Genomic DNA, 23,536 nt, shown 5'->3' with positions numbered 1-23,536 from the left:
CAAGAGAAAGAAAAGAAAATATGTGGGGCAGAAGGTTTATGGATACAAAAAGAAATGTATAGATGAGAAAAAGTGGAAATAAAGAAACTAATTCAATAAACCTCAAGAATGCAAAGTGAAAGCAGGATGTGGGGTAGAACTGAAAGAATATTGTGCCAATTATGTGAAAAATTACTATCCACAGGTTTGATCTGGTGGACAACAATCCCATCAGGACTCAGTACAGAATTTTACTGAAACCAGTTCATTATTCTTCCATTGTGCTTTCTTTTCCTTTTCATTTAATTTTCCACTTTCTCCTGTGAAATCCGTTTCTCCTCTATCTCTATTGATATTTGTCTTTTCTCATTTGCACATTTTCTTTCATTTTCCACCATTTGACCCTCTTTTTTCCTCCCTATTTTTCTTTCTGTGAAATACAGCTGTACAACCAGAGGAAAAGAAATGAAATAAACCCAAAGGCCCAAAACACAACAAAACCAAAACAAAAGTGACAAAGAAACTAAACCACCCTTATAACTCTTTTAACTGCTTTAAAATGCAGTCTTTTATCACATGCATACACAACCTCTGCAGCAGTAAATTCACACACAGAGTAATGTCCTCTGCTGAGGAACCTGGGCAACATCATTTCTGCCTTCTCAAACTCATACAACTCGTATTCCCTGTATGAATATAAGTTATTCCATATGTGGAGGCAGTAGTAAGGGATGAGGAAAGCACAGGCATGTAAATCAGCTAAGTACTCCTCCTTACAGGAAATTTAAGAGATTCTTTTGGCTTTAACTGCTTTCCCATTTCTTTATCAGCGCTGGGTAGCTAACGTGTATCAATAGCAAGCTGCATGAAACTTCCTTTTAAGATACCAGAGTTGATCTATATTGTATTAGAACTGTAAGCTTTTTCTTAATACAAATACATGGTGTAGGATTATTTTAAAGTAAAATTAATATGCTCAGCATCATATTCCCTCTCAAGAGACACGCATCAAACTGCAATGTGCATAAGTGCAGCCATTCGAAAGCTCTCCCCAGCTTTGTTTGCATTTATTTTCATTCCAAAAGACGGACAGATTTATAAACAATTTAACACGGTGATGGAGAAGCAAAATAAATCCCTCCTTACTTTTATTCACAGGAACTTTTTATACTATAACCACTAAAGAAATGGTTTCTGGCATAGAAATATAATATGAGCAATTTTCCAAGGGTCATGAAAGTGTTTGCGTAATTATTTTGTATTTGTAACTGTAGAGACTTCTGAAAGAACTCAGCGCTGAGGTGTTTCTAAGTGACATGCTGCATGCAACTGCGAGGCTCTCTCCACACCTCCAACAGGAAGCTTGGCTACCTTCCCCATCTGAGGCACTGACCTGCTGCTCTCCCTCTCCAGGAGCATCACCTGCTGCACATGTGATGCAAGTTCCTTCAGTCTGAGGTTTTAAAAACATTGTGAGATGGGAAGTTTGTGACCTCTCCTTTTGTAGAGCAACACTAATTATCTCAAATAAGGGTAAACTGGAGACTTGCCATAAGGACCATTAGGAAAACAAAATCTCTTCACTATTCACCAAATTATATATATATATATATACTTTTCCTCTCCTTTGGTATATTTTTTGGTCTCATTTTGTTATGCATTTAAAAGTGTTGTCCTTGAGTATTCTGACCTGGACTATTACAGTCCATCTTCCAAACCCTTCTATTAACCACCACATCAGCGCTTTTCACAAACACAGTCCTCACAAAACCTCTTTCTCCCCAAATTTAAGAGTTTCGTTCTTACACTTTTTGTTGCTCTGTCTTTTGACTGCCTCCTATTGGCTGAGAACATCTTCCCCAGAGACCCCTATTTTATATTATAGCTTTTCACAATGGGTCAAAAACAAAAAAACCCTCCAGGTTGTTCTTTCCTGATTCTCGTCTTGTCCTCTTGCATTTCATTCAGCCTTTGGTTGTTCCATTTTACTGTATGAGGTTTTTTTCCATGCATACATATTAATAACACATTCTCCCAGAAAGCAAAATGAGCAAATTTTTTTTTTCAATTACTTCATCGCATTTTAAGGACATGAAGTAATGTTGAACATACCATTTCCCTCAAACATTTTTTTTAATATTTAATTGCCTTTTCTTCTAATTAATTATACCATATTTTGGATTGAATTTATCTAAAGTCAAATTCTAGCTTTTCGTATTTCACTACAAAGTTCCACACCAGGATTATCTTCTTTTCCATTTGTAACTAAATTATATGCAGTGCCTTGGCAACCTCTATTAAACTGGGAGATACAAGTTAAACACGTGACAGTGTAAAGTCTAAATGATGCTGAAACTTTGGAAAAGAATCCAGGTGTCACCCTTTGGTGTTTGGTCCCATGACATAGGTTTTTTCAGAGCAGTCAAAGCTGTTGTCATGGAACCTGCCTTGCAGAAACTGGGAGTTTTAGTCCTTAACAGCTGAGAAAAAAAGAACATACAGTTCTTTCACTTCTTGATAAGTGCTCTAACCATCACGTTTTATGCAAAAGGAGAGGTGGCAGCCATCTGATAAAAGATACGAGCTCTCTTTATCTTTTCATGCACTCCCACAGAATAATCTAGTGCTTGGTATCTGCACAGACAGATGTACCTAACACAAAGCCCTAAGTCAGCGGCTTAACCTCCAGGAATACTCTCGGAAACCCTGGATATTTGTTTGACTAATTCTGATAGCTCTTGGCTTATCATGTGAGGCAACTTAATCACCCTTGGAAAAAAAACACATCTATCCCCATTGACAAATAACAGACCAGTTCATCACCTAAATTAATCTAAATTCTGCTGCTGTAGACAGTTGGTATGGTGATGCCTAAAGCAGGTACATCAAGCAGGCACTCTGAATATGTCCAAAGCTTACCTGGATCTAGTGATATGAAAATATTTAATTTGAGCATCTGAAGCCTCTAAATCTGTTTTGTTAGAGATAGTTATGTTTGTTCAATTTACAATGTGCCAAGGAACAGATATATCTCTGTCAGCCTTCCAATGCATAGAATAAATAAACATTGAATAACTGCTTGTAGGTGGTTTTTTTTTTTCCTTAACATTGCTGTTTGTTTTTATTATCATTTGTGATAGCTTGTTTTAAAATATCCGATATCAATATTATTAATAACATAAATTTCTTTAGTACCTTTGGTCTGCTTAATGAGCTGTCTGCATTGTCTTAGCTGTTCACTTGTATTCATAAGCATTGTTTTTTGCTTTTTTTTTTTTTTTAAAAAGCTTTTACACATTCTTTAGTTTTGTTTCCTTTTTTAAGTATAACTGTTTCAGATTCCATGAATTCTATCTTTTCAGAAGTCCAATGGGATGCCTTTGAGTTTTCATTAAGACTTCTGACTTTATGTTTCTAACTGACTGTGTCAAAAATATTTTCAGTTTTCGGCAACTGGAAGTTTAATAGGGTCAATTATGTGTCTTAGTGTTTTGTGGTATGTTTTGTTTGCAAAAGACAAAAGTAACCAGAACAAGCCCAACAAGACAGACAACTTCTAACTTTTAGGTCAGTGATTATTTCTTTGTCTATTCATATGAGGTTCAATATTAAATTAAGTGTTCCCTGTTGACAGTAAAATGCATTAAGAAGTTACTGTCTGTTATCTTTAGGAGCTCCACAGGATGTTTCATTTTACAAGTACATCTTCAGTAACTGGTCCCCACACTGGAAGTCTTTAATCACGTTTAAATACAATTGGATACAAATAGCTCAGTAAAGTCAACTGAGTTACTTAAACAATAAAAATCATTCTTAATCCTAATGAACCAGAGTTGCGGGCCACTTGTCTGACTCTACTAAATACTTTCACCAAACCTCCATATTCTATCATTCACTACACAGGTCAGAAATATTTTGCCTATTATCTCAAAACAATTAATGCACACACACAAAAAATCAGCTGATGAAATTAAGACTGAAACAAAAATGGGATATAAGTTACTGAGTGAGAATTTAAATCATACATAAAGTCCATAAAAGGATATGTGATTTAGAAATCAAACCCTGTAAAAATAGGATGTCAAGTATCATATGCAGCTTACAGAAACTACAAATGGTGAAAATTAATTATTTCTTAAAATCACATTATTTTAACCACACACAAATGATACAGAATGAACCTCTGTCAAATGTATTGAAATTGTGCTTTGGCCTAAGGGATCATAGAATCATAGAATCACAGAATGGTTTAGGTTGGAAAGGACCTTAAAGATCATCAAGTTCCACCCCCCCTGCCATGGGCAGGGACACCTCCCACTAGACCAGGTTGCCCAAGGCCACGTCCAGCCTGGCCTTGAACACCTCCAGGGATGGGGCCTCAACAACCTCTCTGGGCAACCTGTTCCAGTGCCTTACAACCCTCAAAGTGAAAAACTTCTTCCTAATGTTTAATCTAAACCTGCCTTCTTTCAGTTTATATCCATTCCCCCTCGTCCTGTCATTACATGCTCTAGTAAAAAGTCCTTCCCCAACTCTCCTGTAGGCCCCTTTAGGTACTGGAAGGCCGCAATAGATCTCCCCGGAGCCTTCTCTTGACATTGAAAACTGCTGTCTGACACAAAAAGAAGTCACAAGTATCAGAAAAGGAAAATTATTTCAATAGATAGCTTGAACATAAGCAACATTAGCAACTACCATGACTGGATCCTCTTTCTAAAAATGTAATAAACAAATGAACTCAAATGTAGTACCTTGTTGCAATTGCCAGAGAAAAAAAATCTCCTAAAAATCAGCAAAATTCTATATGATCTACAAAAAAATAATATTGCCTTTTCAAGTAATAGCTCTGTTTTATCAAGTTCTAAGTTGTACAAAAATTACATGAAGTGTAAAAGGCATTTTTACTAACATGCATCAACAGTTTGTCAACATTTCTACTCCTACAAACACATATATTTTCAATAATAATAAATACTTACCCTAACCATTAAAATTTGCCATGCTAGATGCATAGATTTATATATTGTTGGAAGGAATTACTCACCATCCAATAAAGTTTCACTACATATTTTCCATAGCTATTGTACAGTGGCATGTGTCCCCTAGTAGCTTTACATAAGGCATAAATGTGTTCCCATGGTTTCCAAAAAAGTGTGGATGTTCCATTACTTAAGGCCTTTTCATTATATACCCTCCAGACTGCATAAATTTCACTTATAATCCATCTCATCAGCTGAAAACAGAGAAAAATAGAAAAAAAAATTCGACTTACATCTTTTAGAAAAATGAAATCAAGTTATATCAAAGAATACATATCAAGATATGATTAAAGAATAGCAAAGTTCCTGTATTATATGGAGAAGCAACATAAAGTATAGCTATGGTTTCATGCAAAAATTAATTTCAGTGGTACAACTTTTCTCAAAATCATCATAATATCTATTTACAAGAACACAAAACTTCATGAAACTAAATAAAGGCACAATATAAAATATGCGGTTCATTATTTACCAAAGAAAAATGAGGACTTATGATTTCAAAATAAACTATGTTACAGGACTTGTGAACTGTCACTTGTTTAATGGCTATTACTAGATATAAATGCTAAAAATTGGTATTGGCTTTAAGACTTGTTATTTGTACCCAGTAAAAAACTATCCTAAATCATTAAAATTATTTAATAATGATTAAAATTTAAAATAGAAGCTTTAACTAATCATGCTTCAGTGCATATGTTTTTCTAACATGCAGATTTCTGATGTATGCTATAGTTTCACAAGTATTACCAGACTGCTACAGTGATTTATATAAACAAGAACGAGAATAAGCTTTTACTACAGGAAACTTGCCCTAAAATTAATTAGTGGTTCTGTGGACAGCAAAATTTACAGCATCTGTTTCCTGGTGGCTTCTTCCTATGCAGTTTCTCTGGTGCTGAATTTCAATTTTGCGTTGAAGCATTGAATGAAATAGAAATTATGAAAAATATTACATACAGTAAGGCACGCAGATTCCTTGGTTCTACCTGCTTTATATTTTCCCCTGATCTTTAGTAATTCAGTAAACATTTATTCAACTCTGGAGAGAAGGAAAAGACTGGCTGGGTAACAGAGATTTGCACATACATGCACGCACAGTAAGAACATGACTTCAGGAAAGCTTGAACGAAAAATAGAAATCTTTTTTAATGTAGCTTTTATTTGCTCTTATCTTTAGACAATATTATCCAGTAATAATTTTTGTAGTTCATACACAGTATATTTTTTCTTTAAAAAAAATCACGTTTGGAAAAATCTCTTACCATCATAGATACAATTTTTCAAGTTCTAAAACAGGTAAACTCTAATTACACAAATCTAGATGATTTCTTGCCATTTTATTCCCACCATTCTTTGTTCATGTAAAAAAAAACTTTATAAAGGGACATTAATGTATTTCTACCTACCTCACTACAAAATATATGCTCATTCGCTGAAAAAAGGTCAAATGAAGTTTCATTTTTGACAACGACAGGAATCTAGAAGAAAGTAAATTAGTTAAGTCCATAGCTAAATTAGCTGGAAAAATTTAAATGAACACTAATGTTTAATAGTAGTGACATACAAATGTTAGAGATTTTGCAAACATTCGTTAGGCATTTGTAAACTAAAGGTTGCCAGTTTGGAAATCTTGTAGCTGATTTGGTATTTCTTAATAAAAGTGTCTTAAAACGTAGATATTCAGAATCTTTAAAAAATCTTTGTTTTTACAAGGAGATTTAAAGAGCACCAAATGAAATAATTACATAAGTAAATTGAGATTCCCTCACTTTATTCATAATATTTGCAGTTCTGCATTTAAATCATGACCATAACACTGTCTCATACTTTGAGATTTCCTTGCCCTGCCCCCCAAGATTCAAAGGGATTTGTTTTCTCATGGTCAGTTAGATAGTGGTATTGTCAGTATGAACACTGACTTTATCAAATCTTTGACTATAACGTAGTTTTAATGGCTATTGTTTATATAGTCCTTTTTCTTTTTGTAAGCAGTTTAGAAATAACATACTGGGATTGTAGTTTATTGAACTAAATATATCTGTGCCTCTCCTCATTTATTGGTGATCATTATTTGATTCTTTGCTTACCACACTAAATAGGCTTGTTTACACTTTAAATTAGATTGTGGTCTAGATTAGGTAGCAACATATATCTTCTTAATAGCCTTTCATCACTTGACATTTACATAAATTTTTAACAACTTATAACAATTCTAGTAATTATAGCTTCTTGATTCAAAATACACTGGACCAAAACAAGCATCAAAGTTTTACACAGGTCTTAAAGGAAACAAACGCTTTCTTCATAGTGTTCTAGAGATAGATCTTAAAAGCTATTTTAATACAGATACATGTTTCCATGGCTTTCTGGGCTGCCAGCTCTCTTGCCCTCATCTTTCAGATACTTCTACTTGGTTTATGCATTTTGGCAGTGTTTCTCATTCAATCTTTTGGTCTTGTCAATTCCTCCCCTGCCCTCCCGCTCTCCTTCCTCCATTAAAAATTAAACTTGGACCTGTTTAGTGTCTAGTTAATAAAAAATAGAACTGACAAGCTGACAAAAGGAAAACTGACAAGCCTGAAAAAGTTGGAAGGGTGGTCAAAGTGTTTTAAAACTTCAGCATTTCATCTGAAGCAAAAATGCTTTAAAGCTTTGATTAGCAACAGCACTGGAGAACGCTAACCTTTGAAATGGTAGACTGCTTATTTTCTTTGCAATTATTTTAAAAAATAAACTAAATAAGAGCTTTGCATAGTTTTAAAATGTTATGGTTACCTTCCTGACAAGTACTGTCAAAGATGTGGGTACATTCTGTACGCAGACTGGAGAAATACAATAGTTGAAGTGAGAAAAAGTACTACATTTCTGGTAAAGCTAACTCATGGTTTCAAGACATTTACTTCAGGTACCAGCTCAAGGGAAGCCTTAGTTGGAACAAAAAGAACTTGCTTTGCCATGACACTAATTTTAAAGTAAGAAAACAAGAACACAAAGTAAAACAGGAAGGCATCTCTCCGTCAAGGTATCTTCCAAATGAATGTGGAGTCAAAAAACAGAGCAGATATGGGAGGATATGCTACCATGTTTTGCACCAGGAGGTGCTGATCCATGGTGATCCCGGCAAGAAAGGCACTCAAACTCTTAAAGTGCTATTATTAGAACTAACTAAAAAGAAAGGGATTAGTATAGATAACCTTACATCCTTTTAGACACTGGAAACCCCAAGTTGTGCAGCATCAAACAGGCTTCTGATCCACGCACAGCATTCTGTGCAGAACCCACCCGTAGAAAGGGTTACCCCATTTTGCTATTATTGAGCTCTGATAGGACTTGAGCTATTACAGGATTTTCTTACAACAACTCTTTTCATCACTTCTGACGTAAAAGAGAATGGATGCTCACATATGAAATTCCTGCCACACTGGGACAAAGGCAAGAAGATGCAGGTGATGTAACCACTGGTAACAAGCGGGCGCTGCCTTACAACGCACTGGCTGAGTTTATCCTGGAGCCAGGGATCACACCCCGCACCACACAGGCTTGGAGGACGAGCTGTGTGTGCAGCACAGGTTAGCTGCTGTTTGCATCACCGACTCCTCGGTGCACAACAGTCTCCCGGCCAGGATAACTATGCATGGTCAAGTGGGTTTTATCTGTTGAACCAATCTCCTCTACTAATTTTCCTCTACTTGTTTGATAGCTAGGCAAGTAGCAATTTTTTCATCATGACCTTGCTTGTTTCTTACCTTACTTGTTAAAAACTCATGTGGACGTTTCCATGAATGTACTTTTAAGGACGGTGGCAATTCTATTTTCCCTTCAGGATCCTCAAAGACATGCTACATAAAATATGCATGAACAAAAATGGAACATTTTTTATTAATTACAGTATTGTATCTTCCACAAGTTTTAAAATAATTTATTGTTCACATGATAATTCATTTAAAGGGAAAAAGAGCATAAAAAAGAACCAATAGTATCTATAACTCTGAACTAAAAGAGTGCAAAGCCCAAACCGAAGATTCAGCACAAAAGCCACTTAAACTGTTCAGAGAAGGTTATGTGTCCTGCACTGTCTAAATAGGTCTACGTGAAATGTTTCCTTCCTTTTCCACCATTCAGAAAAGCCTCCCAAAAAACTGTTTAAGCTTTTAATTTAGGCACTCTTATATCAAGTTGTTTTTAAGTACTTTTTCTAATTCACTTACTGCTAAAGCTTTTTAAATTGAAGAGTGAAAGTAAATATCTAAAGCAATATTTAGACACAAACAAAGCAGGTTCCATGCACTTAAAACTGCTATAGAAACCAAAGAGAGGTATAATCATAAGGCATCTTGAATTAGAGATTCTCAGAGTCTCATATAATTTTGAAACTTCCATTTCCAAAGTGATACTTACTCTCCACATGCACAGAAGGTGTCAGGATATATATCTGCTTACTTAACAGCAATGTAGGATGAGGAGATACCTCTGATACTGCTCATGCTGACTGAGAAACTAATTGGTTACATGGTAACCAATTTCTTCTATTTGTGCCTGGAATTTTAAGTAGCTTTTAGGCATATTATACATTTCTGTGTGTTTCACAGGCTACGATGTACATTTATCTTCTACAGGCTAACCAAGAGAGTTTCTGTGAAGGAAAAACTACAATGCTTTGGATACTTACTGATTAAAAGAAGGCTAAAGAAAATACATTACAAAAGCATAAAAAACAAACCCAAACCCAAACCAACAACTCCAAAATAGTATTGTTGTATAGTTGTTTCATTGTGTAAGCTCTTTCAACATACCAATCTGCAACAAACTATTTAAAGTACCTGAAGCAAGCACAGTAAGGTGGGGGGAGGGTGGGGGGTGGGGTGGTGTCGAACCTTTTAGGAAAACTTATTCTTCTGAAAGCTTGAAGGAAGTGTTGCAGGCTGGACCATACAGAACTGTATTAACAGAGCGTATATTCTGCTTTCAGAGACATCCAACCCTGACAACATGGTGTGACAGGAAGTTTAGCACTTAAGCACTTGATAAAGGTGAGAATGACATACGCTATGCAAAGTAGCACTAAAAAAAATGGAGAGATACACCTTTCTTTAGCTTATAAGTGCTGTTGTGGTTCCCACACCCCCAGTTTTAATTATGTTATGAAACCAATTTTGGGGGTGCATTTTTTTTTAACCATTAACATGCACAAATTAATGCACACACATATGTTAAAAGTTTGTTTAAGAAGCACGAAATAAACAATACACAATACTTTTAGTTTATTATTTTAGTTAAGTAGGGAACTATTTCAACTTCTTGAAAAGAAATTATTGAAATTAGCATACTTATCAGTAACAAATTATTTTGAAGTTGTGACAAATGCTCTACTTAACACAACTTACTGAAATAGGACTTTTTCCAGTTTTTTCTTTCTCTTTTCCAGCTTTTCCAGCCTCCCATTTTTCTGCATTGATATCTGCTTCATTCCATTCTGGCCAAATAGGAAATCTCCACTTCTCATTGGAAGCACCTATGTGGGAAGACACAGTTGCCCTGGGAAACAGAGGCAGGAATAAAAATGAACAGAATATTAGGCAAGGGTAGTAAGAAGATTTTTATCTTGTAAAATACTCTTTTTAATGTACTGTAATAAAAATTTTAATGTTAGTAACTACAATAACTTTTTGTCACTAAGATAAGCAAGCCTATAGAAGTGCTAGGTGGCATTACTAGGTGTAAACCAACAAAATATTTAAATGCATTTATATGAGGAATCATTCTGAAGTAAATGGGACAGCTGAAGCACAAAAGCAGAATCTGAGGGCACAGTTTCCTGCCTCTTCCTATTCCCCTGTGTCAAGCCACATGGTTCCCCTTCCTCTTCTGTGCCAGTCCTAGCATTCCCGACCCAATTCAACTCACTCACAAAGACATGGGTAAAAACGAAGATTTCTCACTGTCTAGACAATAACTACATTCATCCACACTCCCAGTAACTCTTATTGCAAAACAGCTGTGAAAATTCAATACCATCTGTGCCTTCTGCTGTGCAAATAAAAAAATACAGCTTCTACCACTCTTAACTGGAAGAAAGATATATTCTCTGGAGTGAAACCTTGCTTTGTCATTTGCCTACATCTTTGTCATCTCAGTCATCTCTAAATGGCCTCCAGCCTCTCTCTACTATGTTTGATCTTTCATTAATGGTATCATTTTTTTCTCCAGCATTTTCTTGAAGACTCAAATGATGCTTCGTTCTATATTCAATAATACTTAACACGCAATTGAAAACCCTGAAGTGTTTATCAGTTTCTTTGGATTACTAGGAATGCCTATATCAGTTCCAGTTGCTTCAAAGAATCTGCTGTATCTGCACTAACTGCATGCATGAAGAACAACGAAAAACAGAATGCCAGCTGTACCAACAGCTTCAACATTTGTGATATTTTGAAACTTTGCCCCTGTCAACGTTGATTTAAATCCAAATCCTGGCAGCTTCTTACATATACTTATAAGCAAAAAATGACAAGTTAAAATTCTTACTTTTTCTACTTTTTTCTTATTTCAGATGAAATACAAATGATGTATGTAGCAATTTTAAATATTCAAGGACTACTTCTTTTTATATCTTTTTTTCTCCACCTCTAAGTCTGCATTTGCTCTTTTAAATATTTATAAAGAAGCATGGAAGTTTTACTCAATAATAATGACAATAATGATGATAATAATAATAATTATACAGATCTTCTGAAGCCATTCCCAAAGATAATGAAATAAGAACTGCAATAATTGCTATAAGATTTCTGACTGCTTTGGGACAATAATGGAATAATAAAAAAGCATATTTTTAAAAAACAGCAATGAGATGGAAAGACTTGCCTAGCTTACTACCAGACTAAGACAGAAAATTACTTTCCAATACGCTTTGACATGATAGAATAAACTCAACACTAACAACGTGGAAGTCATTGAAACAGTGCTATCTATGACTGAGATGTCCTAAACTAAGTTGGGGAAGCCCAATGTGCCTGTTTCTTAAAAGGATGACTCAGTAAGATTTTTGAAAAATCATAAAGAACTGCAGTTTAATTGGAATCCAAATATAAATGAAGTGAAAAAAAGACAGCTGAATTTATTAAAATACTCTATTTGAGTAAGGCTATTAAGAAATTCCTTTATTACAAGAATTAAATAATATAATTAATTGATAATTTTTGAAACAAACTAACAGACACGAGGACAACATAAAGCATTACTAGTATTTTATGTTCAAGCTGGATAGCTTCAGTGTGCAACAGTACTTTAAACACCAACTTATGGGCAGACTTTTTTAATCCTATGCTAACCCCTAAAGGAGAAAATGGAAGAATAAATTGCCAAATGAGGGAAAAACTATGAAGTTGGCACTAATTCACCTCTGACCCTCTATGCAGCTTCTCCAAGACTACTGGTGTAATTGATATAGTGCCAACAGGGAAAATGGGGAACTGCAGATTAGACAAACAGAACAGGGGGAAAAAAAAGCAGACAAATTGCAACCTAAGTTTTTCAGAGACTTCAGAACTAGTAGAGAGACAGGAGGCAAGCCTACAAGGTACTGGAAGTGCTCTCTCTCAAGTTAAACATAGTCATTTAGTCTGTAGACATATAGACTTTAGCTGCTCACCCACTATGTAAGCAAGATCTTGTCAACATGGTCAATGGAGTCTAGGGAGCAAATATTTTCTTCTTAAAGTAGATAAATCTACCTGTAAACTACCTATGACCATTCCTCACAGAGGAAACCCAGCAACATTGAAGGGAGACTTCTCAAGAGAATTACAGAAGAATTGGTATTTAGTTTCAGAACAGCATGGCTACTCCACCTTCCTTTCCCAGTACTTATTTCACTCTGGATCACCAGACAATAATAATTTTGTGACGCGTGAAAATAACTGATGCACTATACAGGTTTTTTAGAATTCAAACACCATTCTTTCTATTTCATTCTTTCCTCCAGATAAAGATTAAATACTCTCTTTCCTAACCCTCCCTTGCAAAAGTTAGATGCACCTTTAATCTTGCTTAGCATTTTGATGCTGTCACTTTCCTTAACAATAAAACAAAACAACCCCCCCCAAAAAGGAAGGAAAATTAATTAGTTTTTCACTTTTGCTTAGATGAGCAGCTCTGAGGATGGAAATGAGACATCTTCTCACAGAAATTTTGATTGGGAGTATTTGAAACAGATAAAATTGTTTAATAGTTCAATAACAATGCCAGCACTGTTTCCACAATGACTTTGGGGCTTTATGTAGAAATCTGGTTGGAGTCTTGACAGATAAAAGTGCTTCAGCTTTTTCTGTCTCCATGTCTGTACTTTGGAAGCTTGGAAAAAAAATCCCCAGGGATTTCACCATGTCGATGACTTCTTCAAGGATTCTGGTTGGTTATTTGCATAAGGATATACACAATCTTTCTTACTCTTTCTGTGTTCCTTATGACACAGGATGCAAAGATGATATTTTTTGCAGCTAAATCCTTTTTCTGTTTTCATTAAGGTTTCATTTGTTTATTTCTGTTAAACCTACTTACGTTTCAAAGCTTAAGATCTGCTTTATATTATCATCCTAAGAAATCAATACGGAGTTTTTCAGGGACTTAGGACACAGTATTGGGATCTCTGCCTGAGGACTGAGATGCAAAACTGAAAGCTAAGTTCTGATTGATTTAACGAATTGCTACTCAGCAGCTCAGCTACAGTAACTGTCTATGCAACTGTTCTAACTTCAACTGCGGAGTAAAATATGTGCTTGCTTAAAGCACATTTTGGAGTATCGAAAGACTGAGCATTGGTATCTGTAACAGCAACTGTTTAAACAAACCAGCCATTTTATTTGCAGTATGATACGTTTAGGTGGTGCAGTACAATTAGGTACTTATATGCTATCCCTTCTGTAGACACAATGATTGTGAGTTTGGTCTTCATTTGATTCACTCTATTAAGAATTTGTTTATCTCCACAGCAGTGTATTTGTTGCTAAGTAACTGCCAACCAGCCATCAGTTCATCCCATCTTAGCACTCCCTCTAGGTGTTTTAAATGGTCACCAACATCACCCATAGCGCGTTTTAAAGATTAAAAAAGAAACTGTCAATTTGATCATAACAATACCCCACCAGAAGACAAAATCTATTTGATGCTTATAATTTTCACCTTGTTCCCTGGAGAGTGTGGTCCATCTTTTATTTTTCATTAAATACTATCTATTCTTCCCATGAAATGCCTGCAACCATTACACTGTAAAGCTTAGTTTCATTCAAACCCCAGCAGACACACTATTAACAGAAACGATTCAGTAACAGGACATGATATTTAGGTAGCTACTATCTGGCAGGTCAGTGAATGAGGCTCAGAGCTGAAACTTTTATCCTTCTTTCCTCCTTCACCTCCTCTGGATGCTCTGAACTCCCCTATGTGTACAGAAGAGCAATCTGAAGGAAGAGAGGGGAGTGAGGAATCTCACATCTCATATTGCCCATTGGATACCAACGTTGGGTCACAGTGAGATGAGAATTTTGGCCTCTTTCTTATCAGGAAGCAGTAAAGAAAAATGTGTCCCTTCCCTTGGATTGTTTAAGCAGTCAGAAGAAATGATTTCTGGCCCCAGTAAAGGCTTTTATATTAAGAAAACGAGGGCAGAGAACAAACAGATGGCTCAACTTCTCCTCCAAACGTGCCCTGTTGGGAAGAGACTTAACTTTTTCCCTAATCTCTTCAGAACTCAAAGACAAAGGACTCCTTTGAAGACCTTATTTATGGCAGAAAGTTCTTTTAAACTCTAATCACTGAAATGTCTTTTTAAAAGTAGCATCTGAATATCTTAGAAACCCACAGCAGAAACCATGGCAACACTCAAGTTCATAGGAATCTGGAAAGGATATAAGAATGTTTGACCAAGTATCAGTAACTCTGTGGCAAAATGATTGGCTCTTTTTCTTCACAATTAGTGCCATTTTTCAGAAGAGGAATGAACAGACAATCTAATAAGCAGCTAAGGCAATACAGTCTTCTCTTTATCATTAGTATAATGAGCAGCAATTACAAACTAAAACCAAAACATGTATTTACTGTTTACAGTGACTTACCATTATTCTTATCTTGGACACTGGAGCCAAAACTTAAGGGACTCTTCGCAGAAGATAAATGTTCAGAGCTCTCATGTTTGGGGAGAGACTTAAGACTTGGATGAGTTCAGGTATCATGAGCAGAACAAATAACTGTAAAGCATCTAAGTTGCAATGACAGTTGCTTGCAAAGCGTATGATAACAGGTTTTATTTTCATTTCACTTTCATGTACTGGGGTAGGATTTCTTCCTCAAAAAGCACAGAGTGCTTTCTGTGTAGAAGCAAGATCAAACGGTGGAAAATTAAAGTGATAGAAAGAAAAGATGAAAACCAACTGATTCTTCTTTATAGGCATACTATTTTTAAAGGAGTGTAATATTCTCATTTCTAAACATAGCTGACATCCTTGTAGGTGTCAGACAAACTAATAGACTTCAGTAAGTTGCCAAGAATAAGCCTATTTCAAATGTGCATACATTGGCTAAGAGAGAATGGTCACCTAGCCTCACATTTAGCCTTACCAGCTGGAATGGAAGTTCATGTTTTTTCTTATTTTTATTTGCCTGCATATTAATGGAAGGTGAGACATTCCTTCTTTTTAAATTCCAGCTAAATTTCATTATCTTTCTTTAAAAGTTTGGCTCAGTTCTCATCAATATAACTCAGACTTTTGCTATTTTGATTCATTTATACCAACTATACCTTTTTCCTATACAAAAATTTGAACTGAAAACACTCTCAGAAATTGAATAAAAAAAGCAGAATAGAGTACTAGATTGGTGCCATGTGTTAGACAAAAAAAATGAAGATGCATTCAAGAAACTGATGACAAAGACTGATAAGGCAACTGAATATTTCATATAGATCACAACAGATTTTTTTTTACCTTGTGTAACTAAATCTTAGGAAAGCTAAAACAAAGATACATTTTTTCATGTATTTTTAGAAGAATTAATGTGAAATCCAACCTTCATGCTCATAGCAAGCTCATGCACAGCGTTAGAATTTTGGACTCTTTTAACCTTCTATTTTTGCATTCCAGGAAGAAGAATAGTTTTTATTGCACAAACTATCATTAGTAAATGGCTCAAAGACAGAAGAAAAATAAGGTGAAGTTACAGACTTCAGAAATAATAGTGTGGACGCTGCTGCTTTCAATGGCAGCAGAAGTCAAGACCCTCTAGTCTGTGAGAGCAATGCCAGAAAAGCTGAGGTCAGCATTTTCAGTGGGAAGAGCCAGCTGTAGTAAAAATTCTCTGCTCCTGATTCTATGGAGCCAAGGGTCTGTTGGCAAAAAGCTTTTAATATGGATTGGAAAAAAAAAATAGTATTTCACATATCTGCAAAACACTCTTGATATTGGAAGGTATCAGGTGGCCTGGAAGTCATTCATTTGCCGGCCTTTCATGTTCTACCACACTGGAGGTCACTTAGACTTTTAAAAGACATCCTTCAAAAAATTTTTTTTAAAAATCTACATTCCTAAGAGTGGAACACTAAAGATTAATCCCAAGAGATGCCTGCGAAAGTAGAAACCTTGTAATATCTAGCACTTAAATGAGCACTTTTAATCTATAGAAACAAAAATTGTATTGTCTACCTGTTCTCATGACACAAGAAAAAAAAATGCATCTAACATAAACCACAGTAAATTTAAAACTGATAAAAGGAAACATCTGACCACTCAGCGCATAATTAATTAGCCAGCAGAACTCTTTTACATCAGATGCGACTCAGGTGAGAATAGCGATCTATCGCTTCTGGAACAGCCTATTCTCAAGTAGCTAGTACCTCTGTCAAACTCCAGACAAAAAACAAAAGAAAAGGAATGTGCCACTTGGGGGATCTTAGGTTCACTCCACTGAGCTCTGTGTGAGAAACCACTAAGAGTACACTCACAGAGCATCCTCTTACTTGTTCTGGTTGTCCTCCAAGGCAGGAAGCAGGGGATACAAATCTTTCATTATTGTACCTGATTCAAAGAGGGAATCTGAAGTCATGTTTCCCCACATAATTGTCCAGTACCTTAGAAATTATGGAACCAGTAACTTTTCTGAGTTTGTTTCTCCCAGTGTTTCCTGCTAAAAAGTTTGAGCTGGCCTTAGATTCAACTATGAGAATGCTTGGAAGATTGCAGCACCTCTTTCCACACTAGAGTTTGGCACTCAAGTATCTTCTCAGAACATGTCTTGTGCTTTGCTCATTTCTTTGGCATTTCTTTGGCATTTCTTCCTTGCTGGCTTCTGCAAAACCCTTCTGTGCTTTCTGTATGGCACCTGGGTAATTAACTAAGAACTAAAAATCTCTGCATAGCAAAACACCTCAGTACTTCTGTGGATTTAGGTCAACTCATTTACAAATCACTTAGCATGCGTTGATAAGAAAACCAGGAATCCCATTTGTTCAGTGGTGGTTACAGAGTGCTCACAGAAGGAGATAAAGACCATTCTGCTTAAGTAGATGAATAATCCATGGCAAACAGAGTCTCTAACATGATATTTTAAGAATGCTTTCTAGTTTCAAAGCACTATTATTATTTTTTTTCTTTTGACAGTGCTTTTTCTGCTATATAGTTCTGCTGAAAGCTGCTTTTCTCCATTACACCGTTCACTGTAATTGTCTGGACTTCTACTGCAGTCTGATTGCACAGTGTCTGACCTATGGCTCATTGAGAGCATTCGCCTGCAAGATCCCCTGACGTTGCTTTGAGTTACAGGGAAAGAAAAACCTAAAACTATGATCAGTAGGGAGTACAGTGTTTAGTGTGATATTGCCACTGGTATATTACTTAATGTTTTCATGCCCATGAGTCCATGAAGTTCAAAATCTACAGATCAGGGTAGGCTGAGCTCTCAGGGGTTCATTGTTTTAATTAGAATTAACTAGGAAAACGAATTTGAATACATAATTTCCTAATTAAAATGTAATCTACTTAATAAAAATTTCAACTTACTGGTTGGCTTATATGCTATTTTAATGTTTATCATATGTACTTGGGAACGAATGCATTATCTCTCCACAAAGCATGAAACTAAAAAAATAGTTAAAGGCAGGAGAAACAGAAAAAAAAAAAGTATTATCAAATTGACTAGATAGATTAAAGTTTTACTGTGTTTATACACTGAAACATTTCAATGAACGGAGCACAGTGTGCTGAAAGCAAGATTTTCATCTTTATGGACAGAAAATGCTAACACGAAAAATTCTAGGGGTGCTTGATTTTATTTCTGAGGCTAACAAAAATACCGGCCTTGGAAATATGAGTTACGTACAAAACAAATAGACAATAAAAGACCATAAATGAAGAGCAGCTATTTTATGCTCAGGAAGGACAATGCAAACTCTCCAGGAATGTCTCTAGTTTTTGTTAGATTACAATTTCGGTATTAGAACAATAGGAGAGTAAAAGAGTTTTCAGGTGCACATTGATTCAATAAATAACTTCTGAAGAACAATCATGAACCAAAGAATTTCATCCAAATTGAAGCTAAGATCATAAGACATTTATCCATTAGTATGACTATGTCTGTGGGAAGTATGCACGTGCGTGATGGTGCTCAGTGTTTCAGATAGTTATTTTTTAAGCTACATAGACAATTCTCCCTTCAATTCTGCAGCTGGACATCCTGGAATCCTGGGCTATTACAGATTTATGTTACTGCTGAATTACCTGAGAGAACAAGAAATGCCTTGTCATATTGGTAATGTAAACAGCCAATAAACCCTTCCCAAAGGCTCTGGACAACCATTTAAAACAAAAGATTTCTGTTCATCTTCAGAGTGATTGCAATTAACAGCCTGCTAAATGAGACCGTGATCTCAAAATGCCTGTTCCTCAGGATTATCGGGACTGTACCTGCAAATTGGAAATGAACAAGTGCTGCTGCTCAAGATACACCACAGCTCGCTCCCAGACTCTTGCGAAGCCTTAACTGGCTTGGTGATGGGTATGGTTAGGAGAGATGTGAATTGAGATATTTGGGACAGAAGAGCCTCATGATTTATCTGAAATCAGCTCTGTAGGAAGGGTATAATATCTTGTCATACATTACCAGTTACAATTGTAAAGAAGGTTATGAATGCAGTGAAGGTTTAAAACTCTTCAGATACATATTCTCTCCCTTGCGAAGTCCACTAACTAGCTGTACTGGTTTTGGCTAAGATTGAGTTAAATGTCTTCACAGTAGCTTGTATGGGGCTATGTTTTGGATTTGTGATGAAAACAGCGCTGAGAACACAGGGATGTTTCAATTATTGCCAAGCAGTGCTTACACAGCATCAAGGCCTTTTCCGTTTCTCACACTGCCTCGCCAATGAGCAAGCTGGCGTGCACAAGAAGGGACCAGAGGGGACACAGCTGGGACAGCTGACCCCAACTGACCAAAGAGACATTCCTTACCATATGACACCACGCTCAGCAATAAAAGCTGGGGGAAGAAATAATAAGAGGGGGACATTTGGAGTTATGGTGTTTGTCCTCCCATTTAACCATTACACGTGATGCAGCCCTGCTCTCCTGGAGGAGGCTGAACACCTGCCTGCCCATGGGAAGCAGTGAATGGATTCCTTATTTTGCTTTTCTTGCATGTGCAGCTTTTGCTTTACCTATTAAGATGTCTTTATCTCAACCCTTGAGTTTTTGCACTTTTACCCAGATTCTCTCCCTGATCCTGCTGGGGGGGAGTAAGCAAGCAGCTGTGTGGCACTGAGCTGCCCAAAGAGTCAAACCATGACATGAGCATGTGTTCAACTCAGCCACTATGTTTCTTGTAATCATAACCTCGAAACTAACTATATTTTCAAAACCAGCTCAGTTTCCAATAAATGGTGCACGATTAACCATAAAATGGATATGCCTAATAAAAAAAACGGCAAAAATCAGGACTAGTATCCTCAATACCTTTTGTTCAAAATTTTAACTCTGTTTCAAGCCTCTAGCAGAACTTAGTCAGAACCACCAAGCCATACTCAACTCTGACTGAAGCTCATGCAAAGTCTAAAACATGCATAAGCATCCACATACAAACCTAACTAGCTTTTACAATTACGTAGCAAACCCTTCTCTCTATAGCACATATGTTGCAAGACAAAGATATACCACTGAGCTACCCTCTTGGACCACAGACATAAGAATGTGAGTACTGAGTCAGAGCAAGGGTGAACTATAGCCCAACAACTTGTTTTGAACAATACTTGCAACTGAAAGCCTATGAAGAGCATAAAGGCATATATAGTATATTTCTCTAACACTTTGATAGTCACCAACCACTTTTAGCTCAAGCACTTCCTGAGCTAGATGTGGTTGCTATGTATTTATACAATCTTTAGTGCATTTCTTTTCCAGACTCATTCCACAACCCCATGTAAATTTTTATTGCCCATTAAAACTTCCATTAACCAACACGAGCACCCCAGCACAACACTAAAGCATCTTCAAGTTTAACTGCCATGCTGTTATCCACAAGACATGAGTTCTTGCCTTTCCCAAACTGCAGTCAATCTAGCGAGCCCCATCCAAAATGACAAAAAATTATTCTCTTCACTGTATATTCTCTAAACCACTGCTGTAGCCTAAACCTTAAGAATACTTACCTGAGGAACACATGCTGGCAGTGGATAAAACCTTAATCACAAGTCTTGGCTGAATCCTTATCTTAGGCATATGGGAATTCAAATACAAATTAGCAATGCCACTATTCTTTCTGTTTTTACTGTCCCAGTCTTTAATCTTAATAACAAACATTAGGTAATCCTAGGCTTTGGTGCAGCAACCCACTGTACAGCAGCAGTGCAGCAGCCTGCTACTTACTGCAATCAGGCACACAGCTAAACTTAAAACATTTCTTCCAGCCAGTTCAGCAGCCTGTCTCTTCAGGTCCTTAAGGATCCATCAGCAGTAAATATTGCTCTTAGTTACTGCTCTCCCTAAAAAGAACTCCAGCATCACTCTGACCTTCCCCTATACATTGGTGACCTCTGCCTGTGCCGCAATTATCCCTGAATCACTTGCCTCTCTTGGCACTGACCGTTAGTTCCTCAGTTTTGTTCCTAATAACCCAAACCCTAATTCAGATAGATGCTGATGACTCAAGTTTAATTCAAAAGATTGGGCTTGATGGCATAGAGCTTCATCAAATTCATTTAAAGAGCATTTTAATTCATTATCCATTATTACTAGCCAGAATTTCTTTCAGTGCTGACAAAGACATCAGTTGCTATTCACTATAGGCGTTGAAACCTGGGAAAGATCAGATTCTCAGTAGCCTCTAATGCTGCAATTAAGAAAAGCTCTAAGGACAGTAGTTCTTTCGAGCTCTTCAGCCTGTCATCTCTAGCAACTGCCTAGCTCCTGAAGGGAATTGCTACCTAATTAGAAAGCAGTAATGAAGACAGACCCAATGGAGCATCCTGCAGAGACCCACGTGAAGTCTGGCTTAGTGAGTCCAAAGGAACTTTCCCGCCTTCTCCATATGCTTCTGAGGTCCCACTCCAGCATTGCAATATATCCACAAATAATCCCCTTCTATTTTCCACAGTGCAGATGTACTGTCCTGACTATTGTAAGCATTTACAGGGAAAAAAGAAGCCATCATCTCACTAGGAAAGTAATTTTAAGGTCATCAAAATATATTTCCCAGATGTTTCTACACATTACCTTCAGAGTGCTTCCGCATTAATGTTATCCGCAAGAGCTGAAATTATAACACTGTAATTCTTTGTGCTAAGTATTGACAGGTCTCAGATTTTTTTTTTACAAATTATTTCTAAAATCTATTAGCCCTTTTTCTTTTTTATACTACTGATATTACTGCTCAGTATTTCAATCATTAGAGACATCTAAAAACAAGCAGCATTTACAGAGACCATATTAGACAAAAGGTAAAGTGTTTTTTTACATTTTTATCCCTGCAACTGCAAGTAGTATCCAAAAATAAAACAGAGATGCTCAGGGAAAACCTACCTTGCAATGACCACAGAATACTAAACTGACAGGACAATGTTTTCTCAGGCAGCCTGCAAACATCCATTCCTCTTTCTGATATGGGCATAGTAACATCACTTAAGTTCTCATAGACTCACAGAACATTTGTACACTAGAAGGTTTCTCTGTCTTGCAAACACATTCAACAAGCTGAGTAACAGAATGAATGTAAATAAACGTCAAGGAGATAGCTAATAAGTACTTGTCACATCTCCAATGAACTCAGTTCCAATCTTGCACTGCATACGTAAGATTTATCTGTAATCTCCACAACCCACTAAAAAAAGACTGGGCACACTGCTTTTGATAAAACATTTATGTTCATCACTAACATTTCCCTGTTATTAGGAGAAAATCATTATCTGAGGAAACAGAGCAATTTCTCCAACACAGGGATTGCCAACTGAATGAGGACTAAGTCATAGGGTTACACAGTACAGTTTTATCACAGTGTTCGGCAATTTTTCTCAACAATTATATATATTAAGAGCGGCAGTCTTAATCATTTTGTACTAGAGCAGACTCTTGCAAAATCAACTCAGTGCTCTGCTGATTGTTCTTGAAAGCTATGATACAAATCTAGCTTTAAATCAGAAAATTGAACATTCTCTGCATTTGGGGCTAGAATTGTACTTTCTAGTAAATGAATGAAATTTGCATCTTTTTCTCATAGACCTGCAAACACAGAATATCTTCTCTGTAGTACAGATATTCCTTATTATACAGCATCTTTCCATTTCCAAATAAAGAAATAACATGTCAATCTGTCTGCTATCAATTGCATCCCTATCGTTCTGACATCACAAATCCTATGACAAAGGGGAATGTGCTCTAGAAGCAATTTTGCATAAATCACCATTGGTAGTTCTAAGTTTTGACCATAAGCCTGATCCAAATAAAAAGCTCCCTATAGACTTTAGCAGACTGCAGTTCAAAACTTGAAACTGCCTAGTTGCTTATTCTCTCTACAGAAATTCTGTGGCTGATAGCACTGGTCTCTAAAGTGGGGTGTGTGTGCAAGGAAGCAAATAGTAGCACTTCAGCAGTGCATGTATAGAATTTATAAATAAATAAATATACATATATTGGGGGTATGCTCAAAAATTTTTTACTGATAGGGCTGCACAATCAAAAAAGTTTGGAGACCACTGGCATACAGCATGACTAAGGAAAATAAATGTTTCAATATTTCAGTCCTTTCAGAGGGACTAAGAATGCTAAAATATCTTTTTGATATTCGGTTTAGGGTATAAATTCCAATCGACCTGGGAAACAAGGGCAAGCAAGAAGAAAGGCTATTCAAGGTGTCAAAAACATTCTCAAGGGTGACTTTTTAGCGTCACTATTTCAGTTTCCAACTATAAACAATTTTCACTGATTTCAGCAAACCCAGATTTTCAGCCAGATCTTTAACTAGAGAGTGCTAAGATGCGTGTGGTTTTTCAG

The 23,536-nt window shown here is 36.4% G+C and overlaps 1 protein-coding gene across 1 annotated transcript in view; it reads right to left on the bottom strand.

The window, feature by feature from the left end:
• ADGB (androglobin) overlaps positions 1 to 23,536 on the bottom strand; it is a 119,070-nt gene that overhangs the window by 92,889 nt on the left and 2,645 nt on the right. The window contains exons 2-6 of the mRNA XM_009895541.1: positions 15,124 to 15,170; positions 10,403 to 10,508; positions 8,765 to 8,857; positions 6,425 to 6,496; positions 5,024 to 5,212 (exon numbers count right to left, since the gene is read on the bottom strand). Of these exons, the coding sequence (XP_009893843.1) occupies positions 5,024 to 5,212; positions 6,425 to 6,496; positions 8,765 to 8,857; positions 10,403 to 10,508; positions 15,124 to 15,170 (507 nt within the window). The remainder of the gene's footprint in view (positions 1 to 5,023; positions 5,213 to 6,424; positions 6,497 to 8,764; positions 8,858 to 10,402; positions 10,509 to 15,123; positions 15,171 to 23,536) is intronic.

Source organism: Charadrius vociferus, unplaced genomic scaffold, assembly GCF_000708025.1.
Source record: "Charadrius vociferus isolate BGI_N301 unplaced genomic scaffold, ASM70802v2 scaffold142, whole genome shotgun sequence".
Lineage (NCBI taxonomy): Eukaryota > Metazoa > Chordata > Aves > Charadriiformes > Charadriidae > Charadrius > Charadrius vociferus.
This window is presented reverse-complemented; position numbering and strand designations above follow the sequence as displayed.